A 21,301-nucleotide genomic window follows, 5' to 3' on the forward strand; every position below is an offset into this window, starting at 1 on the left:
TAAAACAAATAAAGCATGGCATATTTTCAAGATCAGTAGCAGCATTCAATTAAAAGACAGTTTTTACAAACGTTTGTGCCCACTAAGTAAAAAAAAAAATAAATAAATCGTCTTTGTACACTTCACACCGGAAACAGTATTTCGTCATTTTGGCGCGAGAAGTGTTTTCCCACCGCGACTTTCATTACGTTGTTATTAATCATCCGTTGTTTTTATAAACGTAGCGTGTTTGTTGTAAATATAGATCAAGAAACAGAAGGCTTAAGCGTTATCACGTTGTGTTGTTCAATTGAATGTTGTTGATGACTGCTTGTTTGATCTGTGTAAGAGATTTTATTAAGTTCAGGAATCAAGAAAGCCATCTCCAAATCCGCAGAGTTGTTTATTTTCCGGACGGACAGGACAATGAAAACAGCGAATAACAATATGAATGAAGGTGGGTCTGCGCAGTGTAGCTTGTAATAAACTAATATTAAAACGAGAGTTACCTGATCTGCTTCATTGTGGTAACTTCCATATGCTGTCTTTATTTTACTGTCTATGGTCTTTAGACGTGAGGGGCTTTCTGTGCAGATTTATTCCAGTTCATGTGTTTACTTCGGAACGCACGTCTAACTAAAGATGTGATAACCAGAGCTTTAAATATACAGAGTCAGTGTTTGAATGTATGTATGGGTAGTTAATTTGATATTTTCAGCACTGAAATGCCGAAATATAAATCAATATTAAAAACGACATTATTTTAATGTAAATTTTTGCTCTCTCTCTCTCTCTCTCTCTGTATATATAGTTAATTTGATGATAATGATAATAATGAGTTTCAGTAAATTTTGCTTGTTATAATTGCTTAAGATATTTTCTTTTCTTCTTTTTTTCCAACAGATGTACCTCTATCCCTGTCAGCTCTGCAACTTATTGCTCCACCTTTACGCCTGATGTCTGCAGCCATGTGGAAGGTGATGCTGCAGAGGGATGCAGTGCATTATGGAAAGCTGGAGGAGACCATAACATCACTCTGTGAGACTGTACCTGGGTTGCTTCATTACAGACATCAGGCCAGGCTGACAATGGGTTTGCGGGCACTGGTGAGATTGCTGAAAAGTACTACGTCACATAAAAAATAAAACTTCCAGCGATCTTCTTTTGTGCTGCCATACTTTAAGTATTCTTTGGTCACATATTGAAACTTTATTGTTGTTTTCAAAGATTTATTTGACTTTTTTATTTTTATAGTCTGTAAATAGTAAAAATATTTCTTTGGTTTTTATCCTGCTAACCTAAGATGATTTTGGAAGAGCTTCGTCAGTCAGATCCTCCTGATGCTCAACTTATCCTCCAGGAGCTGCACAAGCTGCAGGATTCCTCCATTCCCATCGGAACGGTGAGTATGGCCCTGACACTGGTGTAGAGTCTTGTTTGTCTCATAATATTTTGATAGTTCTATTCTCACCTAGCTTCTTTAGAAGTTAAAATAGTGGTTCTTGCATATAATTTCACAAGAGTTACATGCACCAACAAGGATTGTACCTTCTTTTATCCTCAGAGGAAGGATCAAAAGGTGGAAGAAGCTAAACGCAACTTCCAGACCCTGGTGAACTCTCTCCTGAAGAATGCAACAGCCAGAAAACAGTTCTTCAAGGTTAATTTTTTTTTTTTTTTTACTTTCTATAAACATCTTAGATATGAAGGTAATGACAGAAGGCACTTCTAAATTATCTGCCACTGTTTGACTAAATTTGGCACATGCCTAAAAATCTTCCAATGCAAAATTGTATTGACGCCAACTGATATGGTTTTATCTTTGAGTTCAGGAAGAATTCCATCTTCACTATGGAGGAAACTATGTGGCCAGTTTAGAAAAGCTGTTGTGGGAGTTTCTAATTCGACTGGATAAACTATTACCAGTTCCAGATCTTGCTCAGGTAAAATTCATAATAAGTTCAGAACAAAATCATTTTTAGTTTGTATGAATATATATATACTTATACATATATATGCAAGGGCTAATACTCCCATTTGGGACAGGAACACGGTTTTGTTTATGCTTACCATTTTGTATTGTGATGTATTATTCAGACAGTCTCATGGCTCAGTGGTGCCCCTGCTGTTCTGGAGGAATGTGCGCGCTCTGCATCACAGCCCCAGCTCCTCAGGACTCTGCTGCAACATGAAAGATGTCTCGGACACCTCGGCACAGGTGAGTCATGGAGATTGAATAATCAAGTATTTGCTGGAAGCACAAGACTAAATTCTTTCCTATTATGCCACTAAGCATTTGTTTTGTCCTCTGTTTTCTTTACTTCTCTCTGTTTCAGCATCTCTTCATTCGTCTACTGGTGATGCGATCCTCTCTTCCCTTTCCCTTCCTCTTTCGGGGAGAGTGCTGCAAACCATCCAGTCAGAATCCACTCGCTTATCCAGCATGATCACAAATCCCTCCCCGTCAACGCCCAGAACCACTCGCAGAACAGCGAAGGAAACCCAGTCACAGGTTGCACCTGTTATTGGGTCCATTTCCAATGATGCTCTCCAAAAAAACAATGAGAAGGTGGCAAGTTCAGGACAAGAAGTTGAAACCATTACTGAGATATCCAGAACTACCAGAAGCAAACAAATAATCAGATCTTGTTCTAATAAAGAGATTTTGGAGAAGGATCCAGAAAAGGAGTATTTTGTGGGAAATATGTCGGTCACAGTGATCACTCAGTCATCTAGCAGCGAAGTAGATGAAGAAGAGGAGGAGGGCAGCAAAGAAGAAATAAACAGTAAGAAGGGGAGTAGTGAGAAAGCAACCCACCCACCCAAAAAGATTGAAAATAAGAACCGAAATGGAAAAAGAGGGCAAGATGATACGAGGAAATATTCCACTAGGAGAAGCACTGAGGACATCGAGTCACAGCAAGAAGCAGAAATGAGTGCTCTCCTCATTTCCTGCATGAAGCGCCAGCTGAGAGTTGTCATTCCCAGATTAAACTACAACGATCTTCCTGTCTGTCCGAATCATTTATCTTCTGATGAGAAGGAAAACACGAAGTCTCCAAGCAAGACTGCTTCAAAAGACCGTGTGGGAAACAGCAACTCTGTGACTCGCAAGAGGAAATTTATTGATATGGGTTCAACGCCAACACCGGAGAAACACACGACTTTATCTTTCAATAGACCGTAAGAACATTATTTCAATTTATTTTAATATTATAATAACTTGAAACCATTAAGATTTTGTTAAGCTTTATCTGAATTTCTTATTCCTTAAGAACTTCTACTTGCTCTCCGTGTATTCCCCTTGTTCTGCATCTTCCAGTCGGTAGTTCAGGTAAGTACATAAAATAAATAAAAAATTAAAATTGGGGGGGGGGGGGGGGCTTTTATATGCCAGAGGTGTAACTTAGTTTTGCGTTCATTTTAGATTCCCTGTCTCCCTCAGTTAAGTCATCAGATGACATCATTGGTGATTCTGATGATGAGAGAACAGACAGTGTCAAGAGAAAGGTTTGTAACTGCATCTACATGATTCAGACAACCAAACAAAAGTGTTCCGCCACGTAGAACCAGCAACTAGAGTGTAGATTTAATCTAATTCAGCCTGTAGAGCTTCTCGATTATTTGCACAGGATTTACAGCAGGTTCTTGTGGCCACATACACACTAGCTAAATATAGTTGTTACTCTACTTGTGTCATCTACTCACAGAGGACTTTGGTAGTTATGCTTAAGTCCATGTTAGTGTCACTCAGGTCCAAACTCAGCAAGTAGTTATTAATGCAGTGACTTCGCTCCCACTGAAAGCGAGTCTACAATGTGTGTCTCTGTTCTCCAGGAGTGGTGTTAGCAAATCACAGAGAAGGAGGTACGTGTCTTTCTTTTTACAAATCTGTCTCTGCACCTTAGTTGTTTTTACCAGCCCTGCGGTAGATTACAGAGAACTGTTTATGTACTATGAACTAAACTTTATGACTAGAGATGGGAATTGATAAGAATTTAACAATTCCGATTCCATTATCGATATTGCTCATCGGTCCGATTCCTTATCGTTTCTCTAATCAGTTCTCATTTGGTGAGGGAATAAGTAAAAATTTGTTTTTTTGTATTAACCCGCTTTAATATCGGATCAGAAGACACAAAACAAAGCACATACACAAAGTAGCTAGAGGTGCACGACAGATACTTGCTGCAGCCTCCGAGCCAGCAAGACACTGTACGTTATCATCATCATCTAAATTTGATGGACAATGAAAATGGAGATTATCCGTATAGTAAATGTTGACACAATGAAATGCTTACAAGTTGCCTGGAGACAAGTTACCTTCGGCATTAATAACAGATGTCGTCCCGTTAGCTCCGCTGCTGCTTGACTCGCTTGTTGTCTCTTTAAGTAGTAGTGTATCAAACACGTGACAGTCCTGCAAATGAATTGCATGCTGTGTGGCCAAATGTTTCTGCATATTTAAGGTAGTCCCCCCCCCACCCCCCACACGGCGAAATGGAACTTTTACAACTGTTGCAAGTGACTGAATTGTCATCTTTTCGCGTGAAATATATCCAGACTTTAGAGTGCTTCTGCCTCAATGCCATGTTTTCTCCGTTTTTAACCGAAACAATGCAGCGCGTGTGTGATGTCATCACACATTTGCAACGAGGAGAACCGACAAGTGGAATTGTTAATCAGGCAAGCAAACGGTTCCAAGGAATTGATTTACTGGGCAACAGCTTGAAAATTTTGCTTTGTGTATGTGGCCCTATTTAGTGTTTAAACCAATCATGTATGTTCTATTAGAACAGCATAATCCATATTCCATAAAATTGACATTGCACAAGTTTATTGCATTAATTGATTGCTGAACAATATGTAAATGATAATTTACCAAAATGGCCTTTTAAGATATATACATTTTCCAAATTCTTGATTCTAGGGTTAGGTTTATAATATGTGGCTGAACTGTGAATCTGACTTTTTCTTGAAATGTCCTGTCAGGTGTTCAGTCAGCAGTATTGCAAAACAAAGAATGGTACGTATGTGCCCACACTTCGGGAGTTCTGGAATCCTGTGTTTTGTTCCAATATGTCTCCTGGAAGCAGACATTGATGCACTTTTGGAACATCATTCTTGCTTAAAAACTTTGATGCTGCAGTGTTTGCTGTTATAGATAATGCATGTATTAGTCAGACGTCTTAGATTTTATACATATATATAATAAAAAACAAGGTCTCTGCCATGTAGTACATTTGCAACCAAGGAAAACTACCTGCTTTTACGAAGTGCGCATTAATAATTATAATCACTTATATTCATTTTATTTATCTGTATCATGTTGTATTATGTTGTTGTTACATGTCATATTTTAAATAAAGAATTGTGCTTACTGCAATATGTATTTGCTCTATTTTTCTTTCTTTTTTTTCTTTTTTGGAAATGTATCATTCTGAATAATGTGCCCTCCATCAGAGAAAACTTGGAAACATCTTAAGTCATGTAAGTTTCTATTTCTGTTATATGAAATGCTAAAATTAGTGTAAACATTTGTATCATTCAAATCTAAAAATAGTAATGACAGTATTCCAAAATGACTGGAAAAGCCAATTTACTGGTTGAAATGTGTGGCAAAGTATACATCAAAAGATTAAATGAATGCGATAAAAATCTGAAAAAATCATTTTATTACATTTAAACGTTTGTAAATGTGTTAAGAATTTCTACACCAGCTGTTACAGCTGCGTTAGGTCACTGAATCAGAAGGTTTCTGTCTGATGTACAAGTACATGATTACTGTTACTGCCTCCATTCCGCTCCTCTTACAGTCTGCAGTTCATGCCTCCGGTTACAGTGATGGTCTCTCCGGTGATGTATGAGGCTTCCTCTGAGCACAGGAAGGCAATCACACCACCTATATCCTCTGGCTGTCCGAGTCTAAGAGATCAAGACTTTACATAAGAATCAGGTTTCCCTCACCAAAAAGCAACAAATGAAAGCTTATGAAAAGGAAGGAATAGCTTGTGGACAATTACTGCAATGCTACCTTACAGGTAATGGGAATGACATTTAATAATAAAATCATACACTTTACCTATTAAAAAAAAAAGCATAATATGTAATATTTTTTGTGATGCATAATGCTATTGGCACAATTTATCGTGCTCATGCAATTCTAGATATGAAGCTCCTCTACTATTAGTTTAAAAGCTATTTCATTCATTGTCCTTACCGCAACTGTACAAACCTTTTTATGCTTGTCTGTTTCAAGAACTCTTCTAGCACACCCTCATTTTCCCATAGCTACAAAAGAACAAAAGCAAAGGGTCATACAGTCAAACTTTGTAAAGACCATAATTTGTGTTATAAATTAAAATTAAATGAAGACGAGTTTCCAAGAAGCTCTGAAAATGAAAGCCGTCAAAAATGTGTAGGAAATCCTTACAGCAGCACTAAAGCGTGTCTTGATGATGCCAGGGGCGACACAGTTGATCCGGATGTTACTTTGGGCGAGATCAGGAGCCAGCGCTCGAGTTAAACCCAGCAGGGCCGTTTTACTCACACTATAGGGGCCCAGACCCTAGGAGTCAAAGAGTGATAGCAAGGTGATCTATTAACTATTGCTGAATGAAAAACAGCCGATAACGTTAAACCCAATTAAAGAAACCACTTCAGTGCTATCACTTCATTTTGACAAGGTTTGTTGCATGATTAAATTTTACATGAGAGCAAGTAAACACCATACTTGCATTGGCTGGTACCCTGCGACTGAAGACACAATCACAACTGACCCACCCCTGGAAATGAAAAGATCCTTAGTTAGGCTCAGATATGAAGGTTATTTATAAAAAATAAATATATATATAGACCCAACCCCCACCCTTGAATTCTCACCCTCTTTTCTCCATGTGAGGCACAACCAGTTTGGTTAGAAGGAAAGAAGCCTTCACATTCACTCCAAGTATCTGTGATAGACATAAAGCGAAAGTCAATACTGATAGACATTCACCCATAGAAAAAAGCTAATTAAGGCTATTAACTTTTTCATACTTTGTCCCAGACTTCCTCTGTGGAATCTAATATGTTCCCAAAAAACGGGTTCACCGCTGCATTGGACACCAGTATGTCCACACCGCCACACTGTTCAATTGTCTGCAACAACAAAGTACATAACAGCATTTTAACATCAAATTTCTACACAAAATATATGATACGTTGGCAAGTTTGCACAGACTTTTGGGCTCCTCATAACATTTGCGTATATTCCCCAGTATGATTCTCAAAATGTTTACAAAATATTTACTAAAAAGAGTGATAAAGAAACTCCTCACCATGTTAACGAGTTTGTCTCTATCTTCTGTTTTCCCTACATTGCATGTGGTGCCTATTACTTTGATATTTTTGCTGCGCAAGAGGGACACAGCCTTGTCAACGTTGGCCTGACGTCGACTGCTCACAACCACATGTGCCCCCCTCTGACCCAAAGCCTCCGCAGCCGCGAGCCCAATCCTGAGAAGATCAGTGAGTACAAGGGTGTGTCAGCATTATATTTAGGATGCATGTTGACATATTTACATATGTTTTAGTATTGACAGCTACACACCCTTATATATCAAAGATGTGCAACTAAAGAACAGTTGGACAAGAATGTAAATAAAGCATCATACCCATCTGTGGATGCAGTTACTATAGCAACTTTTCCTGACAAATTCTGTGGTATGTGATGGGACATCATTCTTCTGCCAGCAACAGGATTTGACCAAAGGCACCTGGTTACAGCCTTCAACATTGTCTTGAGAAAAACAAAAGGAGAGTCTGCATAATTTCTAAGTGGGTTAAAGGTCATCTTGTGTACACAGTTACAGTAACACAGGATAGTTTTACCGTTAACATTAATTACATTTCTTGACAAGCATTTCAAGTGAAAAAGAGTTCATGTGAGGTACTTCAAAAACCATCAAGTTATCCTGCTTAAATGTTACTTAAACAGAACTAACGTTAACTGCACAACAACGCATTTATTATTGAAGTGAGCCAAGAGCGAATCGTGTTATTTTAAACCTGGATAAACTGATGATATTCATAGAATTGTTAAATATATCTTAAGAAGAACTACAGCTTTACCTACGAGCAGAGAAGGCCTGCTGTTCTGGTGGCACTTTGCAAGTAATAAAGTTCAACGTCTCTCAGACGTCATTACCGTAGAAATATTATAAACTGGTAGATTGTGTTTTATGGGTCTGAGAAAGGGCGGTGATAAACGGTCCGGAAGTTGTCTCTTATTGGACTGGAAATACACTTCTGTATTTCTTATCCTATTGCAGGTCATTCTTGATTTTATGTGCAATTTGATGGATACTAATGTTTTTCTGGTGTCATTTATCAGGTGTAAACTATTGCACACACCGCCAAGAAGCAAGTAGAGAGTAGATGCGAATTTTGCGTGGTTCCTGTAACTTTCTACAGCGCTTGTGAGAACTGACCAATCACAGATCAGTGCGATTACCGGAAGCTTGACTGGATATTTTTAAATATGATTTCGTATAAATTTATGGGCCATATTTTTCTTTTTTTATGTCGGGTATTAAGATTTTGAATTAAATGATTTAATGTTTTACATTTTAGTGTACAAATATACCCCCCAAAAATGTAATATCGTTCAGTGGAGGAATCAACTCTCTGATCCATCTGAGCCCTCACGCGCCCTCTGGAGGAAGATGCTAGTCTCAAGGAATATTAATTAATTTATTTATTAAAATTAATCAACCACTCATTCTTAAAAATCCACCTAATATATTAGTTAAGTATTTTATTTTGCTGGTTTTGCATTTAATTTGATTATTGCAGTGGTGCTTTTAGTAAAAATAGGATATGGTTGGAGCTGAACAGAAAAGTGCTTTCCTGATCACTTGCACTTTGTGAGGTCAACAAATATTTAAACAGCACTATCAGAAACCTTGGCATCGACCCTGTCCTTTTGTTCTGTAACAAAGCTTTGTGTTTGTTCAGTGCAGTTCCTGTTGTTCAAGGTGTCTATCTCAGATAATATGACATTTATTATGCTAAACATTTTCAGTCTAGATATATATATATATATATATATATATATATATATATATATATATATATATATATATATATATATATATATATATATATATATATATATATATGTATATATATATATATATGTATATATATATATATATATATATATATATATATATATATATGTATATGTATATGTATATATATATATATATATATATATATATATATATTTTTTTTTTTTTTTTTTTTGTAAGTGGTTGCAAACTATTTATTTTAGCTACATTTAAATAAACTTAGTTGAAAGTTAGTCAAATAAATTAGTTTATTTAAATGTGGCTAAAATAAATTAATCGCAACCTCTTACCTTAAAACGATTAGTAAATTCAATAAATCATTATTATTATTATTATTTTTTGCATTTGCAATTTTTTTTTTGTCTTTTCTCTGATCTGACAGAAACATCCTAAGAAATTTACAAGAGTAAATTCCTAGTCTGTGTAGTTTTTTTAATGTGAAATTGGTCAGAAGTTTACATTAGAGGCAGCTGTAACCACAAGCAGCATTTGAAAATGTATCTAAAAACAAATGATAGATAGATAGATAGATAGATAGATAGATAGATAGATAGATAGATAGATAGATAGATAGATAGATAGATAGATAGATAGATAGATAGATAGATAGATAGATAGATAGATAGATAGATAGATAGATAGAGTGAGTCCTCCACTAGAGGGCGTGAAGCGCTGTAGGAATCGTGCTGTGTTGGGCACAATGAGGGGGAGCGACCATATGCGCTCAACTGTAATTCAAAACCAAGAAGGCCAGGGCAGGGCGAAGCCTGGCGGAGCGAGACGTGTATCCCCAAAGAAAGAGAAGAAAAACAACAGCCGTGCATTGCAGTCTTTTGAGAATATATGATTTGCGACGTTTGACTCCTACTTTTGTTTTTCCAGATGATTTTTCTAGACATGTGAACGGTAAGACGAGCATTTCATATTTAGTTAACGTAGGCTGTTACACTGGCTGATCGCCGCTTGTTTGCGTCTTTGTGACTGAATTAAAATGCAACCCGTTTTTTGAAAGAACGTTATTTATATGCCTAATGCCTTTTGCACTGGTTTATCCGGAGAATTCGGGTTTTTCTTGTTTTCTTTATTTTATTTATTCATTTATTTATTCCTCTGTTTGTCTCATTGGGGTTCTACTGCATAAAAGAAACCTTGAGATGTATTGGATGGAAAACGAAACGTGGCTTAGGACTGTGATTTTTTTTTCTGTTGCAGCCTGGTGTGGTTTAATTTAGCAAAATTTCTTGAAATACGCTAGGTAGATATGATTATAATTTGCCATCTTTTTAATAAATAAAAATAAATATAACCATATTATCAAAGGGCCAGTGTCCTAGCCTTTAGCAGGCGGCTGTGCCACAGCTACTGAAATGATTTTATGTTTCATTCCTTTAAACTGAAAAAAAAAAAAAACTTTATAAACAAGAAATAAACATAAAAAACGTCTTCACTTATGTTAACTCATAATTACTAAGTTATAAAAATCCTCTGTCCAGTAAGGGTGGGCAGATTTAAATACCACATTATAGCTGTAATTAAAAGTTAACAGCCAAATTCCCATGAAATAAGATCTTTTTTGGTGGAGCCCCACAGCTGGTCTGACAAGTTTAGCTGCTGCAACTGACTGAGAATGAACTCTGTATTACTAACACACTACTACTATACTATTAAGATTAATCTAAAATGCCTTTATTTTGATCCTCTAGGTTCAATATGTGCGGCAACTGACAGATGTGATGAAAATCACAGAATGCAAAGGACGACAATCATGGTTTTGAGAAATTAATCTTTTTTGGATCATCGTATTTACCGCCACTGCACAGTTCAGGTTAATGGAAAACCAGATCTGCAAAACATGCAGATGAGTCACACAGTGCACATGTGAACAGGATACAGTTTGTGTGGTGAGCCCATGTGGAATTAACACATCCAAAAACTGCGGAGAACCAGCTTCAATCATGTCCCTCTCGGTAAGTGTGTGCAAGTCAGCACTGTAAAACACTCTCTGCTGTCCAGTCCTTAATATTCATATCCACTGCTAATATGGAGGAGGGGGAGCCGGGGCTCAGCTTGCCTCAGAGCACCACATCCCCTCGGGGGAATGAGAGAATGAAAGGGAAATTTAGAGGTAGAAAAGGAGATGACAAAAGGCCCTAAAACTGGGGGACAGATGTTGAGCCCCACCCCCACTAGTCTTCCTCATTATCATCAACTCAGCGCCTCTTTCCCTTAATCACTAATTCTCTCTCTCCCTTAATCACAGACCTCTGCCCTTACTTATGCATTCTCTCTATCAATATTGATTTACCCATGAAGGCAGAAGTGTGGTGTCCTGAATACAGAAGACCTTGAGGCAACCCATTAAATTCATAACGTCACTCACTCCTAACTGTACAGCTCATAAGCACTGCCCTTTTCAGAGGCATTTAAATGAGCAGTTCTTTTGTAGGCTCTATGTATGACAAGAATTTAGGTCAGCAATTAAATTGCTATGCACTGACCATCTTTTAAGCTTCTTAATCTAAGCCATATTTGTGTGTTCTTTAAATGCTAAAGCTATGAGACTTAGGGTTTTTTGGCGTTGGCCATAGCCTTCATCGTCCTTGTGTTGTTGTGATGATGTGGTAGTTCTGTTTGTTAAGTAAATGGGGAAACAAACTGTTTTGGTCACACAGGTTGATGAACCTGGTTGAAGTGGCCAGGTTAGATCCTCTATTTATTTCCTTTTTTGATTTCCCTTACTAAGACAATGCAGCTGAATGTTAGTTGAAGGCTCAAATTAATTCAGTTTAACTGAGTACATTGTCTTTAAACAACAATTGAATTACATTGTTGCTAGCAGTCCAGTGAAATATATTGCTGTCCTTGCCTATTCCCATTGAAGGACATTGCAGGAATTTATTATGTTTTGCTGCCTTTGTCGCATTTACATTTACATTCATGCATTTAACAGATGCTTTAATCCGAAGCAAATTACAGTAGAAGAACCTGAGCAATTCATCACAGATCCAGCAGTAGTCAAATAGTAAAGTGCTAGGTTTACTAGAAAGCTAGACTAAAAAATAAGCTAGTCCAGAGGTGATTTATGTCTTTATCGGTTTTATTTAAAACTTTGTTTAGTTTCTTCTCCTTTTCCTGATAAGTAGTTTTTTACTGTCTTGTAGACGGTGCTTGCAAAGGCACTTTTTGACAATGCTGCTGAAAGCCCAGAGGAGTTAGCGTTTCGCAAAGGTGATATCCTGATGGTTCTGGACCAGGAGCAGGATGGCGGACCAGGATGGTGGCTTTGCTCCCTACATGGCCGCCAAGGAATTGCCCCCGCCAACCGTTTACGCCTCCTCAAAACTGCTCAGACTCCGGCTACAAGCACAGGTACAGATCCCCGACGAGCTCCTAGTGTGGACTCGGTCCGTCTATCGACTAGCCAGCAGAGCAGGGTGAATGGACTGAGCACTGACGATCCAGATGGGGTGTATCTCTCACCACCCAGCGTAGCTGAAGGGGTGTACCAGAGCCCTGGGACTGCTCCTGTCCCAGCCAGGTCTGGAGAGCTGCGTCACTCTGATGGAGGAAGACCACGATCACATTCTAGTTCTGGAACCAGGCCTCGTCCGGACTGGGGGGATGTGGCTGTGGCGGCACGACCCCGCTCACCCTCACTTAGAGGACGGGGTGACGAGTCAGGGACCCTCTACCAGACTCCCACCTCACCTGCGCCAGTGGCAGCACAGCACAGATCACAAGGTGCACTGACATCCGATTCAGTGTACCTGACTCCAAGTGCTGTTCCCAGGTCTGCAGCTGAAACAGCAGGGGAGGCTAAGTATTTAAGTCCACGGGATGCAGGGGCTGGTAATTCTGATGGATGCTACTTGGTGCCTAGACCAGCTGTCGCTGCGTTGACCAGTGAGAATTTATATCAGACTCCGACAAGTGGTGCCCCAGTGGCAGGACAGTGTGTATCGGGAATGACTTCAAGACTTACAGATGGGATGATACCTAAAAGCAGCCCATCTTCTATAATTAGTCCTTCTCAGAGTAAGACTGGCCAGGATGCCCCAGGGATGTACCAAACCCCAACCCCACCTGGAGGTGCCATATCCAGGACCCCTCAATCTGACCGCAAACACCCCGCTGGAACTGTAGGAGTGTCTGGAGCCTCAACCCCAGGCCAGAATCTGAAGCAGACACCTCCCCCGGCCCGAGGACCCCTAAAGGGTGGTACTTCAACTCCTCCAGTTGGTCGAGGAAAACTGGCCCAGGGTGGCCTGAGAGAATCCCCTCTACTCGCCAGGGCAGGAAAGTCAGGAGTACCGGGGTCCCCAAATTTTGGTCGCAAACCACCTCCTCCAGCACCCCCTGTTAGAAGTGTGACCAGGAAGGATTTACCTCAGTCTAACTCGGTTCCAATCACCCACCCTGTTCTCCAGGCCAACCCTGTACCCTCGCAGACAAACATGCTGGAGGAAGAGAGACAGGGAAGTAAAACTGGACACATGCAAGTGGATGAGATGAAGAAGAACAGTGAAACAGTGACCAAGAGAGAGAGTGCAAGTTCTCAGGATGAGGAGGTGAGATAAATGAGAACTTGATTGGAAAAAAGTAATAGGTTCCAGTTCTGCAGAAGACGGAGGTTATTTCTCTGAGGAAATAATGGAGAGTATGCAATGTTTAATGCTTATCCCTGTGTTCCTCAGGTGTATGATACACCTCCTACAAATAGGTGGCAGCGTCCAATTCCTGCAGTGCCGTCTGAGGAGGATGATGGGATCTATAACACCCCTCGCGCTGTACCACTACACACCGACCACGGCTCAGAGGTAAGAAATCAAACACAAAAGCAAATGCAAGGCAGAATGTTGATCTTGCTCTCAGAGGTTGTCTACCTGAAAAAAAAAATTAGGCGAAAAGCACAATAGAATTATCCATGCAATGTCTTAGGAAGGCATATGATAGATCTGTGTGAGGAACAGACCAGAACCTACGTTTTTATTCGCTGAAAATCATGCCTCCTTTCATAGCTCTCGTATTTCTTTTGGACTACCACACATTTAAAGTAGTACATTGAGGTTGATCATGAGCCACTGTGTTACCAATGCTCATTAGTTTGATTGGTATCAAATACTAATGCAATGTGTCTTCACTACTGTTTCCAACAGTTTGGAGTATCTTATGTTAGGCAAGGCTGCATTTATTTGATAAAAAAATACATAATCAAAACATTAACATTGTCGAATATCATTAAAGTTTTAATTAGTTGTCTTCCTTTTTAATGTATTTTAAAATATAATTTATTCCTATGACACAAAGCTGAATTTTCAGCAGACAGTCTTCAATGTCGCATGATCCTTCAGAAATCATTTCAATAAGCTTTTTTGATGCTAAAGAAAAGTTCTTAATTTCACTGTTCAGAATTCTTCGATGAATCGAAAGTTCAAAAGAATGTGTTTTTGAAATTAAATTGCTAAAAAGATCATCTACTTTTAAATATCAGAGGTTTTATACATTTACATACAATCTCCTAATTTTCACATGATCTCTCCTTTGTTTTTCCTCTTGTTGTTTTTCTTGTTCTCTGTGTCTCATTCTCACACTCCTCTCCTATTCCTTTGCTTTTTTAAACCACACCTTTTTTCTTCTATGAGCTAATGGCATGTAACACTTTTCTCTTGTTCACACAAGTCACAGCAGTCTGTCGGGTTGGGCAGATCAGCCAGACCCGTGTGGCTCTATTCAAGCCCTCCACCCACAATCTTTCTCTCCCCTTTCCCTCTCTCATTTTTCTTATTAATCCTCACTGAATCCTCAGCAATGGATTTTGGTGCTTGTGGAAAGAGAATCAACTGTAAATAAATGTAGCGGATGTATAATCATGTTTTCTAGGGGATTTTTGCTCTTAATCCATATATATTACTATTATTATTACTATTACTCAGTGTCAAAGTGGAACCAGTCACATGGCAAATTAGTCTTACTGATTCCGGCAGAGTTTACATATTTCATCCAAAATCCTGTAGTGTATGAAAAGCACAGACTTTTTAGCTTCAGACTGTATCAAGCTTGTTTAATATTTTTAATTGATTATGAAACACATGTTGTTTTTATTTGTCATGCATCTCCTAGCAACAAGTCACATTTAGGAATGAGTCTGTTCAGAATTACTTGACAGTTAAGTAGTGTGTGATCCTCAGTTGTTTAGTGTATGATGCACTATTTTTTCAGTCTTAAATTGAACAGTAGCGGAGACTCCCACATAACAGTCATAAAAAAGCTTGATTCATGCTTTATGGCACAATTTGCACAGCTGAATGGAGTCATGGTTCCAAAATCTTTTGTAACGCTTTATGAATTAGTAAACAGTGAGTAACACTTTCATATCTTTCAGATTTATGATGTTCCCACTCTGGCCCTGAATTCCTCCTCTGACCATCAGCAGCAAACCTACAACATTCCAGGATCAGCTGCTGCGGCTGGAGATGCAGGGGATGAGGATGTGTACAGTGTTCCCAGTCTTCCTGGTTTACCCTTGGAGGCAAGCGAAATGCCGGGATTAACTGCAGAGACTGTGGGAAATGGACGTACCTATTCGATTTCCAGTCCTAGAAAGCAAGACTTAACCTCCGAAGATGTGTCTGAACCTGATGGAGGCATCTATGACATGCCTGCCCTCACTCTGGAAATCCCAACATGCCGTTTATCTGTGTCAAGCACCGGCTCCGGGGACATCCAGTGGAAAGCATCTCTTTCGGCTCTAGTCCAGTCTGCTCTGACCGCCGCCTCTGTCGCCACCACCCCATCCCGAGACCTAGCCTCTGCATTGGCTGAGATCCTTTCTGTCTGGAAGGCTGGGCATGTTGGTGATATTCCTCCTGTTCTCCAGCAGGCTTGGTCCCGTCTCTCTGACCTCCTTCCTGCCCTTTCGGTGTGTGGCACTGCCCCTCCAGCCGACGGTCTGCTCACGATGGTCCGCTGTGCCCTTGAAGACTCCATCTCTCTTTTACAGAGTCAAGCACGGCCTCGTTTACCTTCCCAGGAGTCTCTGTCCCGGAGACCTCTTCCTGCTTTGCCGGTGGCAGAGGTCAAACCAATCACAGGGGACATGGGATCACGGAAGGGCAGCTGGATCCAGGAACGACCGCTGCCTCCTCCGCCAGCCCCTGCCTTCCCTATGGCCCCGGCACCTGTTTCTTTAGCCCCGACTGTGGGAAGAATGGAGGATGAGGACCAAGGGAATGAGTATGCAGGAATCGGCCTGACTCCTACACCACCGCCATCATATCCTGTAGGTGATAGTGTGGGATACGTCAAACTGCAGGTTAGACACCTGTTTTATAAAAAGATTGTGGAGTGTGGATGGATATAATGCCGTAAACTAGAGCATACAAACATAAAAAGAGAAAATGTTCATTACACTCTAATATTATTGTGTCAGTTTTTATTTAAGGATGAACAAAAGTGTTTATCAGGCAGAAGCTTGAAGCATTGTACTTATCAAACAAAAACATCAGTTACCGTAACAAAGTAACTTTCACGCCAACTTGGTATTTATGTGTTGAATACTTCTCTTTTTACTGTCTGTTCGTGTTTTGGTGCCTGTATTGGTCTTTGTTGAAACTTTTCTCTGGTCTGCAGTTCTCTTTTTGTGGACGTTTAGATTTTTGTTGCTCTGTTTTAGGGGAAGCCAGAGCCTCCCCCAGACACCCATACAGAGCACAGTTCTTCACAGCTTATCACCACAACTGATAATAAAGTAAGTCTTTTAAACACTAGAAAAGCCTTTGCAGAAAGATAGTAACACTTAAATAGTACCTTAATCAGACACCATTGCTGACTGATTTGGATCAAACTTTGCAATCTACTCAGTTCACTACCATTTAAAAGTTTGGTTTCATTGAGATAAAAAAAAAGAATAAATAATTTAATTCAGCGAGGATACACTATATTAATAAAAAGTGACAGTTAATATTTACGTGTAAATTCTGTTCTTTTGAACTTTCTATACATCAAAGGATCCAGAAATACATTTATCTCAATTTACACAAAAAATAACAAGAAGGACTGCTGTTTTAACATTGATTATAATAAGAAGTGATACTAAAGAGCGCCAGATCAGCATATCAGAATGATTTCTGAAGGGTCATGTGACACTGGAGTAATGGCTGTTATAGATTCAGCTTTGCAATCACAGGAAAAAACTAAATTTTAAAATATATTAAAATAGGAAAGAGTTGTTTTAAATTGTATTACTTTAATGATTGACTGGATTTTTAATCAAATAAATCCAGACTTCCGGAGCAAAAAACTACTTAAAAACATTTTTATTTGAATTTGTACATGCATAAATGTATATATCTTTGATCTGTACTCACAGTTTTTCTTAACAAGTTCAGTGATATAAAAATGACAATATTTGAACTATAAACATGTACATTCAAGACATATTTTCTACATTTTGCAGGAATTCAACTCGAAACAGAGCTCATTCATTAAGTCATAGTTAAACTACTCCAAATGACAAACTCAGCGTAATTAAACTTTAAGTATAACACACTGAAATGCCAGATGTAGGCTTCTAATTACGCTATTTTAGGCATCAAGGAGGCTAGGGTCTATGTCATTTGTGCATTAGTAGGAATAACTTCTACTTATGTTTCTTTCCAGATGAGTCCATCACCTCAAGTCTCTCTGTCTCTAGAGGATTCAGAGCTACTCTCTTTCTACTCCTCCCAAAGTCTCTCTCATCTCTCTTGCCTGGCCGATGCAATGGATTCTCTGTTCACAAGTGTCCAAGGGAACCAACCACCCCGAGTCTTCGTTTCCAGGGGGAAAAGTCTCATTGTAACCGCACACAAACTTGTCTTTATTGGGGATACACTTGCACGGCTACTCAGCTCTTCAGACCTCAGAGCAAAGGTTAGAACATAGATACTCTGGTTAGAAATGTTATTTCACAAATTCTTGATTACCAGTGAATGAACTTAATGATTCATGCCACAACAAATCAAATTTTGATTCACGGTTGCTAACCCATGGGCAATAGTCAGCATGAAGTGGACAAGCGTTTGGTAAACATGTTGACGGCTCAGTTTCCAGCGATGATGTTATAAGCAGGTGACATTATTTAAATGCATTCACACACAGACACTGTTTGTCTCCTCAGGTCACCACCTCCAGTGGACGCCTCTGCCAAGCTCTGAAGGCTGTTGTTGTGGCAACTAAGGGTGCAGCCCAGAATTATCCTTCGGTCCCTGCTACGCAAGAAATGGTGGACAGAGTAGCTGATCTATCCCAGCATGCAGCTGGCTTCTCTGGGCTTTTGCAGCGATTAGCTGAGATATCTTGATGTTATTTGTGGGCGGTTTAACCTTGTTTTCTCAGTGGAATGCCTTATTATTACCATTTTTTGAAGATTCATCAGAAGTGTGTCACTGCTTGTGTTAGTTCAACAGTGATAAAATGATCAAACAGTTGGTGAGTATATGTTGGAGTGTATCTGCTTGCCTGTGTTGGTTTTTACACTTTATACTGGTCTCTATATCTTTTTCCCCCTTTTTTGTGGTGCCAAGCACACTTACAGGTTTTAATAACTTATTGATGGATGTTTTGTTTGAAGATGTTTGTAACCTCAGGCACATTTTAATAGCTTTATTTTGTCCCCTTAACCATATTGACGTCCATGAGGTTAAAGTGATCCTCTGTATTTAAGGCTGCTCTTGTAACCTGGTCTAATTATTCAGTTGGTTTGTAAATGTGAAGTGGCCTTGGTGTTATAGAGATTGAAGTGAGTAATTTGACAGCCCACGAGGTTTCAGATGTGCTGCACATGTAACCAAAACAGATAAAGCTAACCTAGTTTCAAATGCTATAAACAAGAAGGAATGCTCGATTATTTAAACAGACATGAAGAAAACGGTACTTTTTGAATGAGTAAGACAACAATTTATTGAATTTTGGGAGAGAATTTCCCACAATGCTGATTCAGAGATAAACCTGTCTGTCAGGTTCATTCAGCGTCTTTCTTCACACTCTTTGTTTCACTCATTTATCTTTTCTTCCCATATTTCTCACACTCCCACAGTCGGTTTTTTCACATGCTCACAAAGGCATCTTAACGGTGAAGCAGTCTGGGCAACAACTCTTGCACAATAAATATCATACAGGGTTTTTGTTTTTAAACAGGCTATGCAGCATTTCTGAAAACGGCAATATATATCTAGTAGCTTCCATAGTGGCAGTCGAAATGCTGGTGCTTACAGTATCTTGTACTCAAACAGGCTTGGGTCTAATCAGACTGAGTTTGTGTATCTTACCCATTGAACAGTGCTCAGACATGTTAAAACATGCACCTGTTTCCCTCCTGTCTTGGAAAATCATAGCGGTGTCATAAATGTATCGTAATGTTTACAAGACACCCTCATATTCTGTATCTTGGCCCACTCCTCCATCTGTTAATTCCAGCATCAGCTCACTTTTTATGACTCCTTCCGCCATCTTTTTCTGTAAATACCCACATCTCCACTTTTTATATACAGGATTTACATGTTGGCCACCGGTACGATGCTATCAGTGTTATTCTTGCTGTTCGACTTTGGTTCGGTTTACATCTTTACACTCACTGGCTCTTGCGATTGAATAATTCAGCCATAGAAAAATGTCAGTTTAAATCTCAAGGAGCCTTCCCTTTATTACTGCCTTTTTGAAAAAAAAAAAAAGTGGCCTTTTTAGTTTTTACCTATTTTGTCAGTCCTATCACAATAGATAAAGTGGATTATAAAGTGGTTCAAAAGTGCTGAAAAGTCCAGTCAAGTGAATTGAATTCTGAGCTGATGTAGACGCTTTCCTCTGGTGTTGGTGTGTTAGTTGACTCGAAGTGCCATCAGGTGGACTTTTTCAGTATTACTACACAAACCACTTGGATAAGTAAAGAAACAAATACAACACCTCAACAGGTACTTCAGAGTATACATCTAGGTATACAGACAGGCATCATATTTTATGCTTTTGAATGAGCTATCATGTCCCTCTGTAAAAAAAAATAACTATGTATATGTAAACATTTCAATTATAGAAGTCCTCAAGCTAGCGTTCCTCTCAAAAGACTCATTTATCTTAAGTTCTTAAATTAAGTGCTTATAGTAATGCTTAGATTTGATGGCCCTATATAGTTATATTTATTTGATTTTGTTAAATGTCTGCATGGCTTTAAGTTGCTTATTAAAGAAATATATGCACACATAACCAGGGATGTTTCACGCGACTTTGCATTAATAATTCAAAGTTTGCTTTAAGAATGTGATGTTTCTTTTCATTTGGTACCAGAATGTATTTTTGACATGCATATTTTGTGCTTCTTCACATTATGTCGATGTTCATTTTGACGTTTTGTTTGTAAGACACACTCCACAGGTACTTTGCATTTAGGGAGTCTTTGGTACTTGTCAAATGTTGAGATTCTTCAAAATACATTTTTGTTACTGAACAAAGTTGTGGTTATTTCAGTTTTTTTGTCCTGTGTCGTATTTTTCTTGTTTAAAATTAGACCATGGACCACCAAACCAGTCTTAAGGGTCAAATTTCTCGCTCTCTTTTTTTTAAAAGGGAGCAACAAAAAACAAACAAAAAATTCTAAATATTGAGAAAATTGCCTTTAATGTTGTCCAAATGAAATTCTTAGCAATGCATATTACTAATCAACAATTACGTTTGGATATATTTATGGTAGAAACTTTACAAAATATCTTCATTGAACATGATCATCCTAGTGATTTTTATGATTACAATAAAAATCTATAATGTTGACCCATACAATGTATTGTTGGCTATTGCTACAAATATACTTGAGGTTCTTATGGCTGGTTTTGTGGTCAAGGGTCCCAAATGTGTTTCCTTGATTATGTTGCAGTGATAATTAGCCTTTGCTGGTCTAACTAGTCCAACAGTCGAGGTTTATCTTGTGAACAGACTGGTTTCCAACCTTTACCAGGTGAACAATACTGAAAACCCACCTAATCCAGCAATTGAGCATCCTGATAGACTAGCAAACTGACAGATTCTAGGATGGTTTTAGAAACTGAATTAAGCCATGCGCTTCTGCTTGTGTTGTGTTTTGAAGGACACAGGGGTCACAATGAGTGCAATTCTAAACTGTTGTTGTAAATTAAATATCCTGGATGCAGACTACAAATCGCGTGGAGCAGAGCTGAAAGCTTTGT

At 38.8% G+C, this 21,301-nt stretch overlaps 3 protein-coding genes across 4 annotated transcripts; 2 read left to right on the forward strand and 1 right to left on the reverse strand.

Moving 5' to 3' along the window:
• The first annotated feature begins 141 nt into the window (after positions 1-141).
• tinf2 (TERF1 (TRF1)-interacting nuclear factor 2) lies at positions 142-5,365 on the forward strand. 2 transcript variants are annotated; one of them, XM_052561055.1, is made up of 11 exons: positions 142-436; positions 883-1,085; positions 1,283-1,381; positions 1,544-1,639; positions 1,812-1,922; positions 2,077-2,197; positions 2,316-3,162; positions 3,255-3,313; positions 3,407-3,489; positions 3,817-3,846; positions 4,972-5,108. In XM_052561055.1, exons 1-10 carry the CDS (start codon positions 406-408, stop codon positions 3,826-3,828), a joined length of 1,662 nt encoding a protein of 553 aa, XP_052417015.1. In that variant the 5' UTR covers positions 142-405; the 3' UTR covers positions 3,829-3,846; positions 4,972-5,108. The 2 variants fall into 2 exon arrangements, with proteins under 2 accessions (XP_052417015.1, XP_052417014.1); XM_052561054.1 differs by lacking the exon at positions 3,817-3,846 and having other exon boundaries at positions 4,972-5,365.
• A 266-nt stretch (positions 5,366-5,631) lies between these two features.
• On the reverse strand, positions 5,632-8,306 carry dhrs4 (dehydrogenase/reductase (SDR family) member 4). Its single transcript, XM_052561056.1, has 9 exons — positions 8,092-8,306; positions 7,635-7,759; positions 7,299-7,476; positions 7,018-7,119; positions 6,862-6,932; positions 6,713-6,764; positions 6,413-6,547; positions 6,215-6,270; positions 5,632-5,904 (listed from the first exon to the last, which is right to left on the reverse strand). The coding sequence occupies exons 2-9, from the start codon at positions 7,754-7,756 to the stop codon at positions 5,790-5,792; spliced, it is 831 nt and encodes a 276-aa protein (XP_052417016.1). The 5' UTR covers positions 7,757-7,759; positions 8,092-8,306; the 3' UTR covers positions 5,632-5,789.
• Positions 8,307-9,809: 1,503 nt separating this feature from the next.
• efs (embryonal Fyn-associated substrate) lies at positions 9,810-20,572 on the forward strand. The gene is made up of 8 exons (XM_052562096.1): positions 9,810-9,998; positions 10,796-11,059; positions 12,254-13,660; positions 13,787-13,909; positions 15,475-16,404; positions 16,765-16,839; positions 17,751-18,002; positions 18,250-20,572. The coding sequence occupies exons 2-8, from the start codon at positions 11,048-11,050 to the stop codon at positions 18,430-18,432; spliced, it is 2,982 nt and encodes a 993-aa protein (XP_052418056.1). The 5' UTR covers positions 9,810-9,998; positions 10,796-11,047; the 3' UTR covers positions 18,433-20,572.
• The last annotated feature ends 729 nt before the right edge of the window (positions 20,573-21,301 follow it).

Source organism: Carassius gibelio, chromosome B7, assembly GCF_023724105.1.
Source record: "Carassius gibelio isolate Cgi1373 ecotype wild population from Czech Republic chromosome B7, carGib1.2-hapl.c, whole genome shotgun sequence".
In the NCBI taxonomy this organism is placed as follows: domain Eukaryota; kingdom Metazoa; phylum Chordata; class Actinopteri; order Cypriniformes; family Cyprinidae; genus Carassius; species Carassius gibelio.

Coding starts and splice junctions, on each gene's coding strand:
- tinf2 (XM_052561054.1), top strand. CDS start 406: ATGAAAACAGCGAATAACAATATGAATGAAG. Junction 437..882: donor GAATAACAATATGAATGAAG/GTGGGTCTGCGC, acceptor TTTTTCCAACAG/ATGTACCTCTATCCCTGTCA. Junction 3,490..4,971: donor CAGACAGTGTCAAGAGAAAG/GTTTGTAACTGC, acceptor ATGTCCTGTCAG/GTGTTCAGTCAGCAGTATTG.
- dhrs4 (XM_052561056.1), bottom strand. CDS start 7,756: ATGTTGAAGGCTGTAACCAGGTGCCTTTGGTCAAATCCTGTTGCTGGC. Junction 6,548..6,712: donor CAGGGTACCAGCCAATGCAA/GTATGGTGTTTA, acceptor TTTGACTCCTAG/GGTCTGGGCCCCTATAGTGT. Junction 6,271..6,412: donor AGACACGCTTTAGTGCTGCT/GTAAGGATTTCC, acceptor GTTCTTTTGTAG/CTATGGGAAAATGAGGGTGT.
- efs (XM_052562096.1), top strand. Junction 13,661..13,786: donor CAAGTTCTCAGGATGAGGAG/GTGAGATAAATG, acceptor TGTGTTCCTCAG/GTGTATGATACACCTCCTAC. Junction 16,405..16,764: donor TGGGATACGTCAAACTGCAG/GTTAGACACCTG, acceptor GCTCTGTTTTAG/GGGAAGCCAGAGCCTCCCCC.